General features: G+C 38.1%; 1 protein-coding gene across 1 annotated transcript; it reads right to left on the reverse strand.

Annotated features, from left to right (window-relative positions):
* Positions 1–9939: 9939 nt before the first annotated feature.
* mrps27 (mitochondrial ribosomal protein S27) lies at positions 9940–17279 on the reverse strand. The gene is made up of 11 exons (XM_034234804.1): positions 17165–17279; positions 16818–16895; positions 15592–15662; positions 15400–15458; positions 14710–14824; positions 14163–14241; positions 12937–13052; positions 12632–12734; positions 12390–12532; positions 11352–11513; positions 9940–10405 (listed from the first exon to the last, which is right to left on the reverse strand). The coding sequence occupies exons 1-11, from the start codon at positions 17235–17237 to the stop codon at positions 10139–10141; spliced, it is 1266 nt and encodes a 421-aa protein (XP_034090695.1). The 5' UTR covers positions 17238–17279; the 3' UTR covers positions 9940–10138.
* Positions 17280–19156: the final 1877 nt, after the last annotated feature.

Raw genomic sequence — 19156 nt, forward strand, 5'->3', positions numbered from 1 at the left:
AATACGGCCGGGAGATCATCTTAGTTTCACACATGTCCAGTGCTCCACCAGCGATCTCTGAACCAAAAGACACAAAACATCTAACCAACACGAGGAGAGGCCGGCCCATAGAAAGCCCGCGTTTACCTAATCAATAACCGATGCGAGACAATGGTCTACTTGTCTCAAAGAGATCCAGACAAGCCTCAACATCCCCCACGGATATAGGAGAAGCGTTTGACCTGTGACCTCAACCCACAGAGGAGTCTTTGAGTGACTACAAGCAGATGTTTGCAGTATCACAGACTCTAAGGAATAATAAGAGACTCTATAAACAGATCAGATTAAAATATTCTCTTACAGTCTTTATACACAATTAATAATTATTAACAGGGTAGACTTTATCATAAATAATGTACAAAACAACAAGAAAGGAATCTTTGTAAAACCTCAAAAATCCCTCTAAAACTGTACATTTGACTGTGGTTTAACCATTTCATGTTTACATGAAGAGTGAACATCACCAGAAGCACTTATTGTGTATCCTTCACAGAGCTGCAAATAATTGAGACGTACTCTTACTAAGATTGCCATTAAATGCTGCATTACTGTTTTGTAATAGCCAATAATCAATCATTAGTATTCCTGCTAAAGAGCCTCCAATTGGCAGCACCAAGTTCCTTTATAATGCCTTTGGTGATCATGAAAGGAATACTACTCCATCTTGATTTAGCATCTCTCTTAACAACTTTTTTAATATAAGTCACTTTTCAATTTCTGCATTACCATCTGGTGACAATTTTTATTGTGCCACAGCCAATTCCATTTTTAATTAAACCATGTTGATGACAACAATTGGGAAACTCAGTGTGGTCTATAAAATACCACCACAATAGATTGCACAGCCAATGTTGAACAAACGTCTTCCCCTTCCAGGGAAATTCAAATCTCAACGACTAATATTTGATGTTCCTAAGAATCTCCATTTTCGATCAGGACTTGCTTTGTAGAACAACGCCCACACGTTGCTTGCTTTGTAGAACAAGCTGGTTGGATGATGTCAGCAGTGAATTATAGTTGTGGCTGGAGCTTGTCTGTGTGTGATGTTCTTAACCCTGAGATCAATGTCAGTTGAATTATTGTGTAAAGAACAGCAGGGTTTTGTTGTTGATACAGTAGGATTTTCAACATTTGAATAACTCAAATAAGTACAGGTCTGCATGTTTGAAAAAAGGCTTGGACACACACTGATTCAGGCTGTTTTCCGCTTTCACAGAACATGTTAAACTCAGAGGAAGTGAGACCCTGAGCCCCGCGGCCTGACGTCATCCTACTACACTGACCCTGAACTCTTGAAAAACACACTTGTTGTTATGTAATGTGCTGTATAAAATATGAATTCAGCCTGTTGTTGTGTATTTCTGTACGTGAATGTCAGGTTTCCAGTGTCGCAGAATGTTCGGTTAGTAGATTTGAAAGATTAGGATTTTAAAGATTAGCCTTCTTATGAATGTGCTTTTCCTGGATTTGTTTGGGAAGTCAGATAACCTGCAGCCCTGCAGCCTCAGATTAACGACCACCAACACTGCTGAAAGAATCAATTTTCCTGTGAATGTAACTCTGGCATATGTTCTGTAGATAGACAATCGCACGGGCGAGTGGGTCTTTCTGTTCGTACGTTCATTTTTTGTTAGACTTTGTAGTTTAAAGAAAGGAGAGAACAAATAATTTCTCCAAAACAGCAATTCTTCCAGGGCCTTCATTCCTGTGACAAACAATTACTACATTGTTTCCTGGAAAGGCTTTGTTGGCTTTGTAGAACATTTTCTCCGGTGATAGCAGCTATGGATTTGATTTGATTTCCCACAACAAGAGAGGAATTTAAACAACCAAGGAAATTATAAACACGTGCAATTACAGGTATGTGGCACACTGTATTTGCCACAGTATTGCGGTGTTGCTCTGGATGATTTGCCTCGCAATGTGATTATGTTTTGGTTTATTGCTTGGTTGAGCCTATAAAGAGAGATTACAGTTTTCGACAGGCCTCTTTGTTCGGAGAAACACACCTACCTGTAGAGTAAAACATGATCTCTGTGGACATGTACGAACACATTGCTTAGCTTTTGGGATGGGTCTAACAAAACCGTCTTCATTCCAGGTTTAATTCTGCATAATGTGTACACACCCACACATTAAATAACTGACAAAACGGATACTTCGAATACACAATTTAAATGTTGTCAATTCACTGACTCGTGCTGATGATTTATGATACAGAATATGGTTTGGACCTGCTCCATACAAGAAAAGTGACCTGAGCACTTGTAAATGAAGCTAAATTGATAATATTTAAACTTTGACATGTTTAGCTTCAAACAGTCTCACGACCTTTTGGAATTCCTCAATCTTCTGAACTCTTTCACATACTGCATTAAAGTCATATTCAACATCTTTGGAAATAGGTATTTGCTTTTTTCTGATAAAGATGATTATCACAAGTCACATGTATGTTATATATGTAGTTGAAAAGCTTAGCTCAGCATAAAGACTTGAAAAAGAGAGAAACAGCTAGCCTGGCTTTTTCCAAATGAAGCAAAATCTACCTAAGCAGATTTAAAGCTCACTAACAAACATGTTACATCTTATTCCTGTAAGGGAATAATCACATTTCCCAAAACATCGCAATAGTCATTTAAAAGTTTAGAAGCCAGAAATGATCATTTATCTTAGTTTCAAGCAGTTTTTTTGTATGTATTAGTGAAACAAATGAAAATCTGAAAGGGTCAAAACACATTTTCACTCATTTATAAACTTGGAAAATACATTTAAAAAAACAAAAACAACAACCTTGATTCAGAACTGACATGCAGTAAAGGATGACGGGAATGAATGGGTTAAAACATGCAAGACCATTGGTCTTATCTATTCATTTAGGTTGTTGACTTGTGAGAAAAATCAATACAAATGCATGACGATATCACTTGTTTTCATGAACCTTGATCACCAATAGGCCAACAGATAACATTGTTGTTTTCAGTTGCTATTTTGAGCATTAAACTCGTTCCCTGCCAATGATGCAGTTAACAGTTATTTTATATCAGACTTTGGAGAGAATTTAGACGGTTGTTTATCCTGGGGTCTGGTAGATTTGTAGATAACATTCGTATAGCATCTGACTCAGCCTAACATAGAGATCAGATGTAAACTGTTTGAACTGGCACAGCGTTTGATATCTGGTGCCAACGTGAAAACAGACTGCTCTTTGAGAATCATTCAACGCCATTCAACTGGTATGAATCTGCATCACTTATATTATGTACTATTGTAGATTGTATACTTCAAATTGCATTGATTTGTATACAGAAGAGAGCTATAATAATTGTAAATAGAGATCATTATCATGGAAAAAACACTTAATAGTATAGACTTAATAGATTGAAAAGAATATGATGATAAACAAATAGAAAACGAAGGTACTGTATAAACAGTGTTGTGTATATTAATCTTTGGGAATATAGTTATGTTTATTCATTGTATTTTTTTCTTTCTTTTGTTCTTTTATTTTCAGTGTACTGCAAATATTAAATTAGAACTGTACAAAATAATAGTGTAAAAATGGTAAAAGACCAAATTAACTCAACCAAACTAAATTCAACTAAACTGCCATTATTATTTTGTTACTGTTGAATCTCAATTTGACCTTTATTGAGCTGAGCATAAAACATCTATTGTCAACATCTCAGTTCAGTTATCCTGAAACCCACGCAGGAGGATTTACTTTCAGGCTGTAGGACAGCAAAGCCCGCCACAAAACACAAATTGGCTCAAGCTCATTCACGTCAAAATGACGAAGCACACCGTTATGCATGATCATGCATTTAACATCAAACTTTACACAATAATGTTCTTGTGCTTCTTTAGGGATAAACTGTCCTGGTTTACCCCTAAAGGGGGTATGACTCACAGCGACAGTCAAATACAACATGTTAATCCATCAAAAGGGTTCATATCCCTTGGGAAACAGTGTGTCCCACTGGTGTACAAGTGTACCATTCCATACACATTACGGTGGTAATCATTGACAGGGAGAGAAACTCAAAGCCAAATTAGGGACATTAACTGCTCATCTTAACACAACCAGACCACCCCTGGCTGCCCATTAGAGCACAATGGAAAAACATGCAGGATGTTATATTGCTGATGATGCATACATTAAGGAAAATGGTGCAAACCTGCCAAAGGGCCGAACCAAAACACATAAGCGACACCCGACCAGCACTGAATCTCATTTAATCAGCTCTTTTATATTCCAACTACTAACTTTGTAAACTAGTTTTAGACACACCTGATGCTGTTTGTGTGTTCCTGCTGTGGCAGCTCATTTATATGCAAGAGAACCCAACGTTTCAATCAGATTACTGATGTTTATTTTTTATTTCATGACCTGCAGTCTCACTAACATAACATACTTGCCGGCATGTCCCTTTAAAGTGTAGCAAAAATAATTCTGCTTCGATTTGGAGACAATGGGTAACATGATTTGAAAGTTATTGAAACAAATCCTAAATGTTTCATTAAAAAACTGCAGATTATTTCGTTAAAATGATCAAATAATTTAGAAGAAGCACTCAAATACAACCAAAACAGGTGTTTCTACCCTTCCTGTTTTAATATGCAATTCTTCGTAACAAAGAACAATTTAAGAAACACTTAAATCTAACAAATATAAATGTTTACTACTCACTCCAGTGTAGCATTAAGTATTATATGTATGAATAAACTGCTTTAATTTGAAGCCATTGATTTACTAGACATGTAAGCTGAAAACTGAAATGACCTTCAATCAAAACATTTCGGTAACACTTTATGGTAAGGGCACAGGCATGGGGGCTTCGTGTTTCATTGTTCTTGGCTCATGATTCATGTGATCATGAGAAAAAAGTGCGCTGAACAGATGAAACAGATTAATCATAAAACCACAGATTATGCAACTTCTCTTTGATAACATTTTCCTTTTCATTCACATGTAATACATTGTTTTCTTGATGCATATCGCCTTGTCTTTTATCTTGTTGCACAGTCTTTTATCAGTAAAACTCCTGCTGGCAGTATTTCATCAGCAATCTCCACATGCTCATATCTTTCAATGTGAGGGAAACTGAGGACTATTTGTTTTAGGTCGGTGTATTTTCTTATAGGTTTGAGTTATATGACAAAAAGTTTGCATCGTGATACTGTCGGTGTCATGACCGGAACTACAGCTTCCAGAACAGCTTTGATTCGTCTTGCCTTACCGTTACATCATCCTTCAGACATGTGTTTTAGCAACATAACCTCATCAAGGGGTCAATACTCTTTCACAAAGTTTTGTTAATAAAATGAATTGGTCAGAGGTTGAGAGATACTGGAAATCCGTATCAAAACATAACATATTCAAATGGTGAGGGCCATGTTTGGACAAGAGTCATCTGCCATACAGCACAGCAGAGGAGCCTTTCATTATTTGAGAACAGTCTTTGGGAAAGTGCACATTGTGTAAAACAATTATCACATAGATTTCTTTTTTTTAAATAGGTGGCACCAGCACCTTTTATGGAAGTACAGCAGATAATTGATTACATTTTCAGGAAACATAATATGTCTGTGCTTTATAAGGATCATTTTTTCTATTAGACTTTTCTGTAATTGATTTTGATTTTGTAAGTGTATGCTCATTTTAAGACTTTCAATATTCATATTTTAACACATGTCCTATTAGGACAGTGGGACTTGGATACAGAGCTCTGAGTGAGGAAAAGTCATACATAGATTGTTCTTCTAAACACATGCCTAGTGAGATTTTATTTTATTTATTTTTTATGAGAAACAAATAATTGTGATATGTTCCTAATATCCCCATTATTTATATTATGTTATAACAAAAATCCAAAATTAATATAGCCTACATATGCATCAATTTGAAACACTGCGCAGCATTGATGTGGACACTTTAATAGCTTTAAAAGGTTATTATATCTCAGCTAATGATGACAAAAAGAGGGAAATGAATCAGACAGCAAATAAATCCAATTTCTAATTACCGCTGCTCATCTCCCTAATTTATTACTGTTTCAACACAACACACCAGGAGGACACATGAAAGCCATGCATACCCTCAAAACAAACAGAAGGACAAATGTAATCTGACTTCACTAATCTCTTTCAAATGTTAAATATGATGCAGTTGACCTTAATGAATAATGAAATATTAATAAACATGTGTCTCTGGATCCAGAATCTTATCATGTTATCTGCTTTACAGACGCTCTCGTCTCAGATATAAAAGATACAAATCAACAATAGGAACTCATTATTAACTTTAGTTAAAAGATGAAAAAAAAGAAAAATTGTTTGTGTCTGCATGTTAAGAATGTACTATCAAATGTGAACAATACTAAATAATGCTCAATTAGCAAATGCTTAAGTTATTTGAGCAGATGTGTTATCTTAACATGGCTGTACTTTTCCTTAACCTCAAATATTAAATAAGGATGTGCTGAATTGTCTTTTTTCTACAAATAAGATTTCCTGGTGAGACACATGTTCTTTTTAGAGAAGCAGGTGTTTTGCATTCATGTAATATTTACACATGTCCAATAACCCATGACACAGTTCCTCCTGTCCCTCCACGAAAACACACGCAGCTCTTTTAAAACACTTAAGAGGCTCTCTGCATCGCATAACCGGTAATGTGGATTTCAAGCTTCCTGACTTTTATCCCTTCATCACGTCTCAACTGATTTGGTTCATCCGTAGTGTTAGCCCACCTTCCTCACACTTGCTCAAACACCCAGGTTCAATTTCAGCAAGAAATGTAAACAATTGAGTTACTTTCAAACCAGTGATTTTAAGTTGAGTTTGAGGACTACAAGCAGACAAATGATGATGAATGACCCATTTATACTGCAGATTAGAGCTAATTCATTCTCTTCAGATTTTACACGGTTAAGTGTTATAAGAGATAAGCATTACAGAACAACGGTTTGCAGAGTCCAGCTGGTACAAGATGCATGGATACACTTTAGATTGCTTCTTTCATCACTTTATTGATGACTCAGTTGGTGTGTTAAGATCATGCAACTATTAGTTAGTTTCAAACCAGTGACCAGAGGTGGGAAGTAACCACGTAGATTTACTCAAGTACTGTACTTAAGTACAATGTTGAGATACTTGTACTTTACCTAAGGCAGGTCACTCCACAGAAACTGCTCTCATTGCTGTCACGGAGGAACTGCACACTGCCAAAACTGCATCCCTCTCCTCTGTCATCATCCTGTTGGACCTGTCTGCTGCATTCGACACGGTGAATCATCAGATCCTCCTTCGCACTCTCCAAAAACTTGGAGTTTCAGGCTCTGCACTTTCCCTCCTCACCTCATACCTCAAAGACCGTACCTACAGGGTGACTTGGAGAGGGTCTGAGTCCGACCCTTGTCAATTAACTACAGGGGTCCCTCAGGGCTCTGTTCTTGGTCCCCTCCTCTTCTCCCTGTACACAAACTCGCTCGGATCAGTCATTAGCCCGCATGGTTTTTCATACCACTGCTACGCTGACGACACCCAATTAATTCTGTCCTTTCCCCGCTCAGAGACCCAGGTCGTCGCACGCATCTCTGCTTGTCTAGCTGACATCTCTCAGTGGATGTCTGCTCATCACCTCAAGCTCAACCTTGACAAGACTGAACTGCTCTTCCTTCCGGGAAAAGATTGTCCCACTCTTGACCTAACAATCAACATCGGCACCTCAGTTGTTTCCCCGACTCAGACTGCAAGGAATCTGGGTGTGACCCTAGATAACAACCTGTCCTTCACTGCAAACATCGCTGCTACAACCCGCTGCTGCAGATACACGCTTTACAACATCAGGAGGATACGTCCCCAGCTGACACAGAAAGCGACGCAGGTTCTGGTCCAGGCTCTCGTCATCTCACGCCTAGACTACTGCAACTCCCTCGATCCTGGCTGGTCTACCTGCATGTGCCATCCGACCTCTGCAGCTCACCCAGAATGCAGCCGCTCGTCTGGTCTTCAACCTTCCTAAATTTTCCCACACCACTCCGCTCCTCCGCTCCCTTCACTGGCTTCCGGTAACTGCTAGAATCCACTTCAAGACACTGGTACTTGCTTACCATGCTGCCAATGGATCTGGCCCTTCGTACATCCAGGACATGGTTAAACCGTACACCCCAGCGCGTGCACTACGCTCTGCATCAGCCAAACGACTCGCTGCACCCTCGCTGCGAGGGGGACCCAAGTTCCCATCGGCAAAAACACGTGGGTTTGCTATCCTGGCTCCAAGATGGTGGAATGAGCTCCCCATTGACATCAGGACAGCAGATAGCTTGCACATCTTCCGGCGCAAACTGAAAACTCATCTCTTTCGACTCCACTTCGAGCGATAGAATTACTAACAAAGCACTTATATACTAATAAAGGGCTGGCTTACCTAAAGCCAGTTGAGTAGCACTTGAAATGTTTGGCTCTATGAAACCTGATGTACTTATATGATTCTGTTTTCTTCAAGGTTGTGTCTTCCTGGTCGAATGTACTAAGTAAGTAAGTCGCTTTGGATAAAAGCGTCAGCTAAATGCAATGTAAAAGGATGTGAAATATAATCAACTCTTAAATCAGACTTTAGTTCCACCTGGAGTCAATTCACAAGCTACCCTGCAGTATACAAAGTCATTCAACTAGCTGCACCTTTACCAGCTTTGATAACACTTTAATGCATCAATAGTTAAAGTCAAAACATACCATATATATTATTCTGAAATGTTTGTATAATAGGTACTTTCTCTGTTGGTACTTTAAGTATATTTTGATGCTAATACTTTTGTACTTTTACTTGCGTCACATTTTGAATGCAGGACTTTCACTTGTAACAGAGTATTCCTACACTCTGAGCACTTAAGTATAAGATCTGAGTACTTCTCCAACCTGTGCCAGTGGCATATTGGATTGGGTTGCAGTATAAAAGTGGGGACTTTAGTAATGTGTACATTCATTGCTAGGATACTGTACGTCTATAGCAGCTTCAATCGACAGCAGTAAACAGTGTAGATAGGAAGTGACTGTAGCATAACAAGCTGTAGCATCACTTCAAAAATGTTACAGCATTAGGAGGCTAAATGATATATGTTCAACTTAACTGCTAACCTTTTGTGAGTGTATGGATGACATTACATGCTTTGAGAAATATGAATCAGAGCTGGTCGTAATGCTATTCATACAGCCATGTATTAGTGTATGTGTTCTGAAATGCAATTAAAACCATTTTACATTCTTACTAAGCAGCTCAGATGCAACAACGTATTACTATCGTTTCAAAGGTCAATTAAAAACTCAAACCAAATTCTGAATTGTTTCACCAAAGGTATATTTCAAAGGAAGTAAATATAATACACCAATGATATTTCCTCTACTATGCTAAATAACCCTCCTAATGCTCATATGACGTGTCAAAGGTTTAGCTGATGCTGCACTCTCATGTTGACCTTTTTAATTCTTTAACAAACACAGATTTGAAATGTATGTCTAACTTAATATATATATATCAGGATTTTTACTGCATTATTTATGTTTTTCTTTATGCACAAAATGCTTCTGGCCTCTAATGCATTTCTTTCCAAGCAAAGAATGTGGTTCTTTCTAGATTGGCTATAAGTAAATTCTTCCGTGCAATACCACTTTCAGTCCCCTGTGAGAAAACATAGTGTGTGCGTGCGAGTCAAAAGCATCTCCTGCATTTGACTCGCACGCACACAAACACACAGAGAAAGGAGTGGGAGGATTTGGTGGCACAATCTTTCCCTTCTTTTGCTTACATGAGGTCACTCGACCATCGGGCTTGACGGTTATTGATGTATGCATATGTTAAAATAATGATATCATCCGAGAAAAACAACAAATGAGACACAATTTTTGATACATTATTTTAATATTTGCTCTATTTCGTATTATAAAAACAGAGCAATACTTACTAAGTTCTCACATAAGCACACAATAATTGTTATTTACAAAACTGAATAGTGACACAATGGTAATGTTGTAGATGTGGCTGTTGATATTTCACAATTTCCACAATTTCCACAGGTAAACTCAATGAAAATGTCAGGTGTCATTGTTCGGCTCTCATCCCCTGCTGCTTGGCTGCGGCCTGGGCTGCTAACTTCTCCCGTTTCTCCTGCTCAGCCTGCTCCCTCAGCTTCTTCTCTCTCTGGATCAGCTGCTTCCTCTCTGCCTCCCAGGCCGGCATGTTGCTCTTGTACAGCTCCAGGTCAGGTTTCTCCGCAGCAGCCATGTTCTGCTGGGCCAGAGCGGTCCCTGCAGCGAGGAACGAGGCAGAGTCCACTTTGCCCTCAGACTCCAGCCGGCTACACAGCTCCTGAAGAGGCAGGGAAACAAAAACTATGTTAAAGAACCCAACAGTGACCACAAAACTCAAAACCAGCTTATTTGATACATACCAAAAAGAGACAGATTAGCTGGAGTCATAGTATGAAAAAAACATCAAGGACTGGATGTTCTGATAAGGAATTTTGAGTCAACATATAATTATTGGCTGGCTCTGTTATAAAGGCCCAATCAAGCCAATGATTAAACGCAAACCTGAAATGCAGTGAACCAAACCACTTAGTTCAGCACATGATGAAGACCTGGGTTTCTGTAAATGTTTTTTTTTTGGAGTATGTTTAACACAAGTGTAGTTATGGCGTACCAGTAACGGACCACACTTATTGGCTGGTATCAGATTTGTTTTGTTCAGCCAATGTGTTCACACTGGACAACAGGTGGTGGTGGTGACAGATCCTTAAACACATCAATGTGCCAACAACGGCAGGAAAGGAGAAATGTGCAAGCTTCTTAACATTGACAAAAATCCTTTAGGAGGAGGAAAATGTATTCAACACATTTGGGCAGGACATGCCCAATAAATGCACTGAAGGACAAATTAGATATATTTTTTGCAGTAAAACTAAATAGTAGTTTAATAATAGAGCTTGTAGTGTGGTAATAACAAGGGCATCTTCTGAAATAAAAGATTTCAGTCATTGACCAGTAAAAAACCAGCACATCCATCTCAGTCCTCAAATAGACATACACAGCTGGATTCAGCAAAAATGTTGAGTGCATTTATATTGGGCTCTTACATTAAAAAGGTAGGAACAGCAAGAAATGAATCTGTAATGACTGGTGTTCTTGGTGAAGTTGATCAAAAAAGCCTCTGTTTTTATGTCTGTGTTTACGGACTCGTCCCAACAACGATAGCTGAGGTTAATTCAGTTGCTCCAAACAAAAGAAGACCCCCGCTGTACACAACTAACACCCACCTTGAATCTGCTGACATATTGAGGGAGCTTAGCCTGCTCCGCCTCATCTTCTTCATCGACGGGGTTTTCTTTCTTTACCTCCTCTCCTGCTGACTCCTCTCCAGAGGACTTGCTGTCTGAGGAAGAAGACAGTTCCTGCAGCAGGTCGTTCATGTAGTCCAGCTGAAAATAAGTTAAACAACTAACATTGAGTATGCAGAACAAATATAGTTTTAAATGATTACGTGTTCAAAATCAATAAAGGGTAGAACTGCTGAAAGAGGTGTTACTGCCTGTACGTTATCTGATTTACATTTAAACATTTTGAAGGAAAGGAACATATTTTCTAAGATTTCATTTCAAGGACAGACACGCTGACCTCACCTCTTAATTTTAGGTAGAAGTAAGATTAACTGTCACCTGAGGCGGCAGTCACCAGTATTTTCATTTGAGATGTAATATTTCCTCTGTCCTGCAGCATTATCCGCTCTGTCTACATTATTGCTGTGCTGCCGTCTGACACAAGCGGTTTAGTTCCCGTCGCAGTGATTCTCACAGACATCCTCTGTGCTGCAGGCCAGCCACAATCTCATTACACGTGGACAAAGCTGGAGTATTGAACTGGACAGCACAGGCTGGATTAGAGGCGCTACACCCCAGTGTGTGTTGTTGCAATTATGTAACAAGAACAACAAAATGACCGCATGTGTGTTTTATCTCAGCAGATGGAGACTGTCTGTGTCACACACCCCACCTGGACAGTAACAACAGTCTCTACTGAGCGCGTTTGTGATGATGTGTTCTGTGACAACACTGAATCATATTTTAAAAACAAGTCTTTTCTCCAGAACAGTCTTAAAGTTGAATTTGACGTCAAACCCACAGTCAGTGGAGAAGATTGACACCGCAGACTTGAATTAGGGGCAAACTGTTCGGTTAGAAAAGGGAAAAACCTGCCTCTTCCAAGGCTTTCGTTTCTTGTTTTCATTTGTTATGAGATAGGATATCATTGACCAACGTATTCTTCTAAAAACATTTACACATTTTCTCAATCCTTACTGAGTCTTTGGACAGCTTGACGTCCCCAGAAGCAGCAGCCACTCCCTCCATGACAGCCAGCGCCCGGCTCAGATACCCTCGCTCCCAGGAGAGAGGCATCTCTTTGAACAAGGCATGAATGCCCTTTGACATCTCCACCTTACCTGGATTGGAAAGAAGGAGAAGAACAAATTAGACAAAGTGCATAAAGAAAGAACACTGAGTGAATCACATGAAGTGGGTGAAGAAACCCAAATCCACACCCAGCAGAGCGTTGCCCAGCAGCTGAGCGCTGAGGCCAACAGAGTTTTCCTGCTTCATCCCACAGAGGAGCAGCGATGCTCCCAACATCCTCTCCTCTGACACCTGCACACAGCGAGGAGCAAGGGTAAGCAGATTTGTGATGCTTTAACATTTATGCTAATAAAATAGCTTTTTTCCATTATAATGCATTGCAATTAAAATCGTTGCCTTTAGTGTGGCGCCAAAATGAATATGGAGTACTGTATTTACAAACATAACATTATTTTGGGATCATGTTTTTGCATGTTGCCGTCGTTTCACTCACAGCGAGTTGTGGTCTGGTTGCTAGGTAACTGGCCAGGGCATACAGAGACAGGATCTGAGTGGAGGAAAGGTCGAAGGCCTCCTGTAGCATCACTTCTTCAACCACAGAGCACGCACCTGTAATTACCACAAATACATAGTCATTGCTACACCCTCTAATTAAATCTTGTTATGAGGAAAATAACAATAAAAACAATTGTCGATATTACAAGGATTTCTTCCCTCTAATGATATAAGTCAGCAGAGCAAGTCCTTTAATTACATTAGGTCTTTACTATTTCTGTTCACCCTGTTTTTCAAGTTAAAAGGTTAAGTCTGGTGAAAATATATTTTCTTATTGTCAAACAATGTTTTGAAAAGACAACATTTAGTTAACATATTACAAATCTAAAGAATTTCTTTTAATGAATGCACATTTATTTAAATCACAAAAGTTATGTGAATATTCATCTAATTGAACTTCTGCTTGGGCAACAATAAGGGAACATGTGATCGTAGCATGGCATTTATAATGGTTTCTAAATGATTCATTTTAAGAACTTTATAGTCCACACAGATCTGCCATTAGTATTGAAGTTTCATCTCAGGTTTTCCTATGCACAGAAATGAAAATGAGGTTCCAAATAGGTGGATGGGAACCAACTCACCATCTCTTAATAGTTTTGGGGCAAAAATTAAGTTGAGAGGAATAAGATCTATCAGATTTTAGTTTCTCAGGCAGAATGGGTCAACAGGTACAATATATTGAAGGTTTTAGTCTATTTATGGGATTTCCTGACAACACAAAATATAATATTGTTGATTAATAATCTAATGTAAAACAACCTTAGATTTGATTGGCAATACTGAAGTTATACAGTATAAAATTAACATAACAACTGAATGAGTTCATAATTGTATCAAATGTAATTGTAAATGTACCATGCAACTGAAAACACTGGAATACCATCTACTGTATGCGCTTTCACTTTGTGCCAAATATGAAGTATTGTTTATCGTCTACTGTTATTACAGAACAAATAACCAGGCTTCCCCTTCACTTCTGTATTTTACAAACAAGGAAAGAAATGTTTGAAATCTGATGTTACTGGTTTCGATAGACAGTCTGTTTCCACTATATCCAAAGACAACAGGAATGTGTCTGCAGAGATTGTATTTTATTATAGTCTGCCTGGCCCTGTTTTTCCAGATGATTGTTCAGAAACATGTTTTTAAAAAAAGCCTTACTTTTAAAGTCTCCGTCCTTAATGTAAGAATCTATGAGCAGGTTAAACGTGAAGTCATCTGGGAATATTCCATACTGGACCTGCACACACAAGATGTTTTGCATTATTATGAGCATTGACCGTTTACCTTAATACAACAAAACACAACTGCTGATTCCTAATGCATCAAAGTCTCACAGTAACACGACACCAATCACAACATCAGAGGCTCTACTGTCCGAGCACACTCTGTTCTACCTCGCTCCAAAACACTGCTTTGGAAAATTCAGTGATTCCCTGAGTCTACAACTCACTAATGAACAGTACACATGCTGGGCTGAAATGTCAAACGTGAGATGTTATGTTCTGCTCAGATCAGTTTGAAAGTGCTTCTGGGTGGTCAAGTTAGGATCTGTGATTGCTCTGACTGTCTGATAACTGCAGCTGTCAGACCCCAGCAGCAGGAGCCTGATCAGATTTCCTTTATTACTAAAAAGATGGATCCCTTTTGCATTGAACAAAGAGAATTGTGAGTTGATTTAATTGAGGGATGCTAACGTGTTGTGTACCTTGTTTTTAAGTGTGTGCAAGGCCTTCTCTTTGACTCCGTATTTTAGACACTGCCTTATCCAACTGTGAATGGTCCAGTCTCTCAGGTACCAACAGTTTGGACTGTGACGAAACCTGGGGAAAAAATGACAACACATTTTTATTAAATATATATCCATTAAACTTTGGCTTTAATAACAGGCATTAGGCAAGATATATTTTTTGGGAAGATGTGAAGAAGAGTAGAGATGAAACGTGATCATATTTGAATTTCACAAGACATTATTTTGGTTGCTTGGTTTGCAAAGAGCAAACTGAACACTCGAAGAAATGTCAGAGCTTATAACCAAAAGACAAGAGTCCGGAACACATGTGGGACAGTAGAAGCCATTACTAAAAATAACTATTTTCTAGTTTTCCTAAATGCAAAGGTGGTTATTTGATTTGTACCTGATTATTAAAATGAATATGCTGTGAACAAGGGTGTGATTGGGGAATTTACTAAATCCTATTATCACAGGACTGGGTGCAGATTCCAGAGGAAGGAGTTAACAGGAAAAGTCTGGCGTTGCCACGAACAAAGAAAAGCATGTGACAGAACATAAACTGAAAACAGACAACTCATTCCAAGAGAAACACACAAAACCAACTAAGCAGCAGGAATCTGACACAGAAACTGATGCAGAAAGAGTAAACGTGATCCTTCTTACTTGTAAAGGTAGTACTCTGCTTGGTTCACTTCCTCTTGAGATGAAATGGTGTCAACAAACTGAAACAGGAATTCAAATGTGTGTTAAAATATGTTGTATCTACTGTTATCAGATTCACAAATATTTGTTTATTTATACTGATCAGTGGCAGGACAAACAATTAAATAGAGAGGATCTAAATCTAGAGCTTACCCGAGACACAGTCAGAGAGCTAACTGGAAGATTTCTGTCGTATGTCCTGTCCATATTGTTGGCAAGTAGAGCTGTAAGTTATAAAAAACAGAAACACAGGACTTTAAAACAGTTCATGTACAGTAGCACATTTGAGCCAGTTAATACTACCCATTTAAACAATTAAAAAAAAACATGTATTGATATTAATTTAATAAAGCCATAGCCGACAATCTAATTTTGTTTTAACTATTGAACAATTACCATGCAACATGAGGCTGTAGCATTACACTGCCCTCGTGTGGTGACCAAGTGCACACACAACAAGATGTTGATGTCCTACATGCAGCAATAAAACAATGTCCTCGTTCTTTTGACATGAAATCTATTGATGATGATAGGGCTAGGTGTCAATACAGATGTTATTATAATAGTTAAGTTTCACAAATCCAAAATATATTTGACCAAATTATGATTCAAGTCAGGAATCATTTTAATCGAAAAAAGAAAATACAACTAAGAATAAGTTTTTGATACTCATGAAATACTTGGTGCATTTTAGTCAGTAGGTTTGAGGCTCGATGGATTGTTATTGTACAACACAGGCTTGATAAACACAAAGCAGTTATGTCCTATTTAGCTTCTTTTTTTTTGATGGAATGGTGGAGTGTAAAGAATGAGTTTAGCAGTCTTTCTGCTTGAGGAAAGACGCTGATTTGTAGCCTGAAGGTACGAAAGCAGATCATTCTGTATCTCTGTCGAGACCACAGCACAGTGGACAGGATGTGGCCTGGGGTGGGTATTGTCCTTTAATGATGACAGTTTTAGAATGCATTTATTTTGGTTAACTACTTTTGAAAGGCACAATAAGAATCAAGGTATTATTATTATTATTATACTTCACAGAGAAAACTACATAATATACAATCAGGGCCCCGATTGCAAAATGTCTGAGAAAGAGAGTAAAACATGCCATGTGTAATGTGATCCTTGTTTTAGTTAAAAGGGGGGGGGGGGGGGGGGGGGGAAGTGTTTGCATCTCCAAACGCTACAACAGATGTTATTTCTGCCACGTTCAGGGATAAACTGTTGAATATTGATAATCTGCATATGATCTGTGTGACAATATGTCTTCCCTACAAAATTCCCACTAATCCTGACCCACGTTAGCAGACTTGAGTTATTATTGGCTGGACTGTTCATTGAATATAGTATGTGAATACATTATTATCAGTTGTATCTCTTACCCAGGTTGAGAGGCTCTTTCTCCCTGGCCTCCCACACTTTGGTGTCTGTGTAAGCTGCTGAGAGCAACCATCTCCTGGCTGCGAAGACACAAGGTCAGTCAGGTCATATAGATACAAACACTACACGTTTATAAGCTCGTTAACAATTACAAAACATTAACACACGTGTGCTGTTTAGCAGGTTCATGTAACGTTAGCTACAGTTAGCTTGCAACATCAACTGGGGACATTTAGCTCCTAAACATCAACATAATGAAAAGTAAACAACAAAGGTGTAACAGATAAACAAACCAATGCGATAATGTAAACTGTGATTTTATCCATGGCTTTATATTAGATCAGTTTACCTGAAAAAGACGGGGATAAACATTTAACTTTGACGGCCGCAGTCACACACCGCTTCCACACGGAGGCTGCCATCTTTGGACGAAACCACCACTTAACCCGGGATGGGGGACGACACAAGAGGGTTGTACCAAAAGTGCTAACAAAAGGGTAATAGCCTATTGTTTTTATATCTTTTTCTCGATCAATACATATTGTAATTATAACAAAGGTATTTAGATAATGGAGTACAATAACAACGTTAATTTGTATTCGTTTTTAGAAAAAATGTCATCCTTAGTAGATCACCCATCAAGTCGTTGGCTTCGGGGAATAATAGAGACTCTGTTGCAGGGATGTGCTCTCAAATTAAAATATTGGGGGAATGTCTTGAAATTAAAAATGTATTAATTTGAAAAAAAATGCAGAACACTTAAGAAGTACCCATGTTGTGACAAAAGAGGGCGCTGTTTACATAAAGAGGAGTTAGATCCACTGAAGTAGAGAGGGAGCAGTTTCACTCTGCCCAGTGGACCTGAAAATAAAGCCATACAAAGTAAAAGTGTTTGTTACTTATACATGTTGGATGCTTCCTTATGTTTGTTAGGACATCAGATATTTTTATTTAAAAGGAAAAACAGCCATACAATTATACAACCCCTGGAATAGTAACACACTGTCAAAATGATGCACCCTAAACGGTTTTTACTTTTGGATAATTGACTTTAACTGTGTATTTATTAGTACATGTACAGCACAACACATTTGTCCTCTCACCTCTATTTCACTGTTATTGTTTTTAAGAAGGACAGCCCTCCGCTATTATTACAGTAAGCTTTCTTGGCTGTGGGTCAAACGAGGTGACAGGTTGATACTGGGGTGGGACAGTTTTGTTAAACAAAAACGTGGAAGAATTTTAGCACCATCTCGTTCTCTCATTCACCATCAAAACAGGAAGCTCTTCCCTGAGCTGCACTATAGAGAACTCACAGGAAACATTTCCAGACACACAGGTGGGGATACAAATATCTTTTGAGGAATAAACTGACTATTTTTATAGAGTGTTTTTTCACTGCTGTGTCCTCGTTGTTTGCAATCGTTTTAGCCGATACAAAGGGTGTAGTCAATTTCCATCAAAAGAGTCATCATAAACCTCTTACCATACTATTCACTTCATTTAAAGTGACGTTTGTTTATGGATATGATTCAGGGATATAAAGAATTCAGAAGTTTTTGTTTTCAGTATATATCAGTTACAAACATTAACTCCTATCCTTTTAATTTCACAGTCATAGCATCGCAACATTACAAAATAGCACATTTATGTCTAAAAGGGAATTAATTTGATGTTTATCTTTGAATTAGTTAGTAAACAAGACATGCAATAATGTGAAAGATGCTTAGTTTTGCCATACAAACAGTCTAAAACATAAAGTAACTCCATATGTATTAATCACGGAAAACAGCAAATACTCTAAATTGATGAGCTGGTTACAGCACATATTTGGTCATTTAGTTTGATAAAGGACTGAACAGATCAGTTGAAGAATGTTTTAAAACATACAGAAAACAAGCAAGAATGTTTTTGGAAGCATGGGAAAATAACTTAATACATTTACTTGAGTAAATGAAAGTAATTAATGTGGCTTGTACTCTACTTAAGTATTTCTTGTATTTTTTGCCAGTCCTTATTACTTGATACATTTACACATTCAATATTTCACTAAAAAGGCAACGGTTAGGGTCCTTTTTTCATTAGTCCTCTCATGACCTCTCAGATTTATCCTGTGTCCCGGCCCCTGGACTGAGTTTCACTGGGGTTAAAATACCAAAGTATTTAAAAAACTTCAAAACTAACTCAACCTCAGCCAACTGCTTAGCAATTGATGCATTTTGAATACCAATCTAATAATCAAATGTATTAATATTTACATTTAATGAATTCATATGTTTACTGATAAGACTTTTATACATAATGTACTTCTACTCAACTAAACTCTGAAATGTGCGGCCTG

The sequence above is a fragment of the Gymnodraco acuticeps genome, unplaced genomic scaffold, assembly GCF_902827175.1.
Source record: "Gymnodraco acuticeps unplaced genomic scaffold, fGymAcu1.1, whole genome shotgun sequence".
Taxonomy (NCBI): Eukaryota; Metazoa; Chordata; class Actinopteri; order Perciformes; family Bathydraconidae; genus Gymnodraco; species Gymnodraco acuticeps.

Bases quoted from the DNA above. Each gene is read 5' to 3' on its own strand.
- mrps27 (XM_034234804.1), bottom strand. From the start codon at position 17,237: ATGGCAGCCTCCGTGTGGAAGCGGTGTGTGACTGCGGCCGTCAAAGTT. The intron at 14,242-14,709 runs GTACACAACACG...TTGTGTGTGCAG, and splicing joins TGCACACACTTAAAAACAAG to GTCCAGTATGGAATATTCCC. The intron at 12,533-12,631 runs GTGTGGATTTGG...TTTCCAATCCAG, and splicing joins GCTGGGCAACGCTCTGCTGG to GTAAGGTGGAGATGTCAAAG.